Consider the following 6,609-nt stretch of genomic DNA (forward strand, 5'->3'; position numbering starts at 1 on the left):
CATCCAACAGTCTCCATCCTGCTTAGTGATTGCTGTATGTCTGCCTGATCCCAGCCCTACACATTGTCCTGCTCAGCAGACTGGAAGGATCAGGGGCACCCTAGTCCTCTACTCTGAATTTTGCCCTGGGAGATCAGCCAGTCTTAGGAAACAGTCGTCCCCCACCTCCACCCCCTCACGCCCGCCGCCACAACTCTGACACTGGGCAAGACTGCCCCATCCTGGCCTCTGATCCAATCTCCCATTCTCCCATCTCTCCCTATTCCCCTCTGACCCTCTCAACTGCTCTTTCTGCCATAAGAGAAAGAAATTTCTGGTAGAAAAATGAGTGCCTGTTTCCCTTCTAGGTGCCTCCAGTTCCCCAAACCTGAAATTCCCCCCTCCCCTTATTACAGCTTCCTTCTGAAAGGAGCCAGTGTCCCAGATACCCTATGGGCGTGTCACATCCTTGGCCCCACCCTCCCTGCATGCCTGGCCCTGGCAGGGGCTCCACAGGAAAAAGGAGGGGAGCCTGAGCCCTGGATATCCCCCCAGCCGCTTTTTAAAGGGGCAGCTGGCCCAGCGGTAGGCAGCAGGCACAATGGCGTCCTGGACACTGCCTCTGCTGCTGCCGCTGCTGACGGTGGTGGTCTGGCCTCTGGCAGTACAGCCTGCGCCCCCCACCTGCTACTCCCGGATGCTGACCCTGAGCCGTGAGATCATGGCTGACTTTCAGAGCCTGCAGGCTTCAGAACCCGAGGTAAGTTCCTCCCTTGCCTCCCTTGCCTTGAGAAGACAGATAGACGATAGACAGACAGACAGACAGATACAAAAAATAAGATAAAATTAAAAAAAAAAAACCCAGCTCCCTACAGAGACTAGAAGTTTAGAGTTACATAGAACTAACGAATTAAGCATCTTTGTTTCTGTCATTAGCCTAACGACCAGTAATGTATGCCAAGGGGTGACACACTCCTTTTCTGCTGAGGGACTGTGGGACAATTACTCAGCCCTTGTCTGAGCTCCATCTTCTGTAAAGAAGGGGGATAATAGCATCCTCCTGGGTGCAATGAGGCTGAAAGCATTGACTATAGGGACACAGGACAAGCGTTAAGGATGTTAGCCCTATCCTCAGAGGAAGACCTCAGGGACTCAGAGGGTCCCCTGAGGAGTGCCTCAAGAGAGGAAAAGTCAAGGTCCTTTGCCGGCTTATCTCTAATAGAAGCAATACACATCCGACTCCCTGAGAGCCTGGGTAAACTTCAAAAGTGTTACTCGGCTGCCTGCACACACTTCAAAGAGAGCCCCAAATTCCTCAGGTATTAGGGTTCACATTATCTTAACACGCTGTATTTTCTTTTCAAAAGTTAAATCACATGCATTACTGTCTCATGGTAAAAGGGACCATAGAACAGTAAGAAAACGCACAAAGGACGGAGAAAAAAAGTGTTTGTGATCCTGCCACCTAGAGGCAGCTGCTGCTATAACACTTGGAGGCAGGCATTCCCCCCCCACACACACAGTTACCCTGGTGAAATATGTATTACATGGCACCAGGGGCTTTGCAGGCTGCATAGTAACAACTCCATCCGATAAACTTACGTTCATTTGTGCAGCACTTCTTTAGACAGTTGTGACCAAGTCCCTTGCCCTGAAACAGAGCTTAGGGACATCTGGTGCTAGGCGGCAAGAGCAGAACTGCAGACTGAGACCAAGTGGAAGACAAAACAGCCCCTCTTCTATTTCACAGCTGGGGAACTGAGTCACAGAGAAGGGAAACAGCAGCCCAGGTCACACGGAGGTTCACAGAGGGGAGGGCACTAGATATGCAGGCCCTTGGTCCTGCACACACACACACACACACACGCACGCACGCATGCACGCACGCACGCACGCACGCACATGCACATGCACACGCACACACACCCCTCTTAATGGTGCAATGTTATATCTTGCATATTTTGCTGTGTCTGTGCTATAGCTTAAAGTGCTCATATAGATAAATATATAATATATTTATGTGGGTATGTAGTCTTCACAGAGCTAGCTACTCTAAAAATCAGCTTACATATATGAACACATTATACCTATAGTACTATGCAATATCACACACACACGTTTGTGCATGTCTGTACACATGTGTTTGTATAAAATGGTGCCCTGATTCACAGTATTGCAAAGGTTATGCTTTGAAGAAAGATTCTGGGAGAGCAGGTACCATGATGCAAGATGCGCTGTGAGTGCCATGGCATGGGGGGGAGTAAAAAGTTCTGGGGCTGTTGGCTGGGGACAGCTGCCAGGGAGCAGACTGTGACCAGCTGCCCCATCCACTTGCTTCCTTCCTGCAGGATTCGTGTGTGAGGTACTTGCCCCAGCTCTACCTGGATATCCATGTAAGAGAGTGTTGCCTGGTGGGGTGGGGCGGGGCGGGGTGGGGTGGGGAAGGGTGGGTGAGGTGGGTGGGGTGGGGAAGGGTGGGGTGGGTGTGAACTGCCTCTGCTGCTGTCTGAGGGGGCAGCCAGGGTGAGGAGAGGTCTTATGCTATGTGGGAGGACTCATGTGCTCAGTCTCTGGGCCTCTGGCTCCTACTTCTCCCAAAGCCCTCTCTTGTCACCACGCTCAGAATTACTGTGTGCTGGCCAAGCTGCGGGACTTCGTGGCCTCTCCTCAGTGCTGGAACATGGCCGAAGTGGACACTCTGAAGGACAGAGTGCGGAAGCTGTATACCATCATGAACTCCTTCTGCAGACGGGTGTGTGAGGCACTCGGGAGCCCTTTTCTCCTATGGGCATCACAGGGAGGAGGGCTGGGGGAGGGACTTCCGCTCCAAGAAGGCTTTCTACAACAGTAGACACCCTTGTTAAGTGAGCAGGACTCAGAATGGGGGCCCGCGCCTCCCACGGCTGCACATGGAGCCCGTGCAGATGACTCACTTCTAGGCTATTCCATGGACACTGGAGGCAGAGTGCAAGAGCCAGAGGGAGTCACAGGACGCTTTCTGAAGGAGGAGGGTCTGGGTGGGAGTGAGTGTCACCAGAGGGGCTGGGGAGGAAGGGAACAGAAAGCTAGCACTGTGGTCCCACAGATCCAGCCAGCCCCGGATAGCTCTGTAATGTGTCCTCATCTTCACCTTCCCTGACACTTCTTCACAGCTCAGGAGTGAGCTGGGGACTTAGTGGCCCTCTGGTGACATCAGGGTCAATAATAATAAATAAAATAAAAGGTCCTAATAATGACACCCTTACAGTGGGACTGCTATACTGCCTCTCCCTAAGATACCTAGCAACGTGACTAAATGTGCAATTCTAAATTGCAAGATCCTTAAAAAGATACTGGGGTATGTGTGTGTGTGTGTGTGTGTGTGTGTGTGTGTGTGTGTGTGTGTGTGTGAGAGAGAGAGAGAGAGAGAGAGAGAGAGAGAGAGAGAGAGAGAGAGAGAGAGAGAGAGAGAATGGACGTGTGGTGTATATACACAAGCGGAGGCCAGGAGGAGACATCAGCGTCTTGCTCTGTCACTCTCTGCCTATTTCCTTGAGCTAGTCTGGCAGACAGTAGGCCCCAAATATTCTTCCTCTTTGCTCCCCACAGTACTGATATTGCATGTGCACAATGATGCACAGCCTCTTACATGGGTGCTGGGGATTTGAACATGGATCATCATGCTTGTGCAGAAAATGGTTTTACCTGCCGAGCTATCTCCTCTGTCTTCCCCTTGTGTGTATGGGTGTGAGTGTATGGGGAGAGTGTGTGGGAGGCATGTGTATGTACACATGGAGGCACCGGCCTGGCCAGAGTAAGGCCCTCCCCTCCAGAATCCTTAGCTTGCTGGTGCTTTCTCCTATGACAGCCCCTCTTTGTTCCTGAACTCCCTTGGTTTTTCATGGGGAAAGGAAGTTGAAATTAGCAGAGTGCCTCCTGGTGTATGGTATGCACTGGCTGAACTAGCTGGAGGTGGGAGCTAGTGCTATTTTGCAATAGCTGCATCCATTCATTCTGCCCACCACTCAGCCATCTGTCCATCTGGTCAACCAAAGCCTAAGCAAATTCCAATGAGAATATGAAGAAAGAAGACACAAGCTCTCCTTGGGGATAGGGTGTATTTCTACACACCAGCAATGCTCAGGCAGTCTTGGAGGGTGACAGGAGCCCTAGGACTGCTCGAGGGCTTCAGAGACACCCACAGCAGCACACCAGCTCACTGCTTGTTCATCTTTTCCAGGACTTGGTGTTCCTCTCGGATGACTGCAATGCTTTGGAATACCCGATCCCCGAGACCACGGCTCCTCCAGACCAGCACAGCTAAGAAAGCAGGTGGACCAGAAGACTGATCCAGAGACCCGAAGCTGGGCCAGCTGTTCACAGCACCCCAGGCCTCCCTTTAGTGCAGCTGCTAGACCTGTCACATGTCTCTCTACCTTCTGGAACAACAGTTAGGAATGTCGGGCCGAGCATGCTTTGTACACATGTTGGAAGTCAGCTTCTAAGTGGCACATTGAGGTATAAGAGGCACAAACAGTAGAGTGCACACTGGCTTCTCTTTGGGGAGCAAGCAGCTTAAGTGCAGCAAAAACCCGAGTCTTTGTGACTGCTTTAATGAAATAATGGGACCATTCTTTCTGGTCTCTTCTGACACCTGAAGAGGCTTCAACTCTATGCTTCCTTCCCGCACAAGCTTTCCTTCCCTTCTCTCAGTTTAAAGCATTTTTACTGCTTTTGCAATGCATTTACAAGGCTTTTACGTAGTGTGGAGGAGCCACCCTTTCGCTGAAGGGTTATGAACACCAAATAAACCTTTACTGTGAGAAGCATGGGTTCTGTTGTATTGCTGCATGATGACACAGAGGAGTTTTTCCCCACTTCCCCTCAGAGCACCTGCTATTCCCATAATGCAGCTGTTGGTTCCTCTCCATCAAGCCCATGTCTGAGTCTGTTTCGCCCCACCTGAATAAACGGCTCTGCCAAGGAAGTTAGGAGAATTGTGTCCCTTTGGGAGTAACCACTGGGAACGTACTACACTGTACACACTGGGAGGCACCCTGCCCAGTCACAAGGCTCAGGTCTTACACATCTGGTATGGACACTGAAGGAGACTAATGGTGGGTTGAGGGATTTGACTTGTTCAAGGTCACCAGCTTTGAGGAGGGAGCTTTGTGGTGCAGCAGGAGGCTAGATGTTCTGGGCTGAGGTGCCAGCAGATCAGCGAGCCAAGCCTCGTGATCCCAAAGCCCATGTTCTTCCCACAATGATCCCCTGCAGGTAAAACACACTGCTTTCATTAACTTAGGGACCCAACAGGAGAGAATCTTGGCAATGCCCCCAGGTCCTGGGAGTGCTCCCATGTGTGGCCTGTGTCACGTCAGGGTCTGAGTGGCACAGGCAGCTGTCCTCATGACCTCAGGTACTCTGACTCCCAGATGATTGCAAAGGTTGCCCAGGTGACAGCCACTTTGCCAGTGCCATAAGGGCTACTGCAATAAGGTGCCACAGAGGTGGCATGACACCAGAGAAACGTGTGGTCTTGTGGTGCAGGAGGCTAGGTGTTCTGGGCTGAGGTGCCAGCAGAGTGTGTGTTCTCCAAAATCCAACACAGAATTCCCTCTTGCCTTCTACAGCTATGGGCAGCCACAGCGATTCTTAGACAAGTCACCTCGGACCCCTCTCAATATATGCCACTTTTGTTGTGTCTGTCTCTGTCCCAGTCTCTCTCTTACAGGGACACTCGTTGTTGAACCAGGGCCCACCTTCACCCATTATAACCTCAGGAAAGCATGCTGCCCCTGCCCTGCTCCCCTAGTGCTTGATATCATCTTAATGTGATAACCTTGCACAGAACCTATGTCCAAATAAGGACACATTCAAGTTCCAAGAGGTATGCATTTTAATATATACATGAGCAGGCACTCAGTTGAGCCAAAAATACTCTTTCAAGGAATAATTCCTACACAGATGAAAATAATACCACAGAATGACTTTTTATGACATTACCACCACCATCAACAATGGTGCCTGGCACAGGGTGTCCCCCATCTTACTGAGTTTTCCCCATGACATTGCTGCGGTAAGGGGTATATTAGCAAGCATTGTCTCCAGTATCAGGGAATTCTATAATTTTCAAGATTAAATGGTAGAGAAGAGGTTCCAGACATACAGATGAGTGCCTAAATCTTGGTCAGGTGGCTCTGAGAATCCCTTCACAATTTCTCAATAGCAGAAGCAGACCATGGAGGCCAGGCCTAACTTAAGCATCTCAGATATCTGCATGTTCCTTTCTTCTATGGTTACCAAGTGCTTGTCATGAACGTGACAGACACTGAAATGAAAAACAAAAGGTTCCTTCTCACAGCTATCCAAGGAGATGCTCTGCAATCTCGGAGACAGCAGAGGACGGAGCATGTGAGTTCAGGAGGCGACAGAGTTTCTCGGAGGATCCAGGTTTCAAAAGGACCTGAAACAGGTCTAGAACTGGTGAGCTATAAAGAGGAGAAGGCGCAGGCATGAGGCTCCAATGTGAGCATGGCTGGAGCTGAATGCATGGTGGAAATGGGACCTGAACAACCCTAGTGATGGTCAGGCCTGGCCAGGCAGTGCCTTCTGTCCCTAAACCAGCTGCAGGGCTGGGGTCACGGAAAG

The 6,609-nt window shown here is 50.7% G+C and overlaps 1 protein-coding gene across 1 annotated transcript; it reads left to right on the top strand.

Moving 5' to 3' along the window:
* Window positions 1-477: 477 nt before the first annotated feature.
* Window positions 478-4,784, top strand: Cytl1 (cytokine like 1). The gene is made up of 4 exons (XM_028882283.2): window positions 478-739; window positions 2,328-2,372; window positions 2,603-2,731; window positions 4,199-4,784. Exons 1-4 carry the CDS (start codon window positions 581-583, stop codon window positions 4,280-4,282), a joined length of 417 nt encoding a protein of 138 aa, XP_028738116.1. The 5' UTR covers window positions 478-580; the 3' UTR covers window positions 4,283-4,784.
* The last annotated feature ends 1,825 nt before the right edge of the window (window positions 4,785-6,609 follow it).

The sequence above is a fragment of the Peromyscus leucopus genome, chromosome 10 (assembly GCF_004664715.2).
Source record: "Peromyscus leucopus breed LL Stock chromosome 10, UCI_PerLeu_2.1, whole genome shotgun sequence".
Lineage (NCBI taxonomy): Eukaryota > Metazoa > Chordata > Mammalia > Rodentia > Cricetidae > Peromyscus > Peromyscus leucopus.

Excerpts from the sequence above, each read along its gene's own strand:
- Cytl1 (XM_028882283.2), top strand. The coding sequence starts at position 581 with ATGGCGTCCTGGACACTGCCTCTGCTGCTGCCGCTGCTGACGGTGGTG. Across the intron at positions 740-2,327 it reads TGCAGGCTTCAGAACCCGAG|GATTCGTGTGTGAGGTACTT; the intron begins GTAAGTTCCTCC and ends TCCTTCCTGCAG. Across the intron at positions 2,373-2,602 it reads AGCTCTACCTGGATATCCAT|AATTACTGTGTGCTGGCCAA; the intron begins GTAAGAGAGTGT and ends CACCACGCTCAG.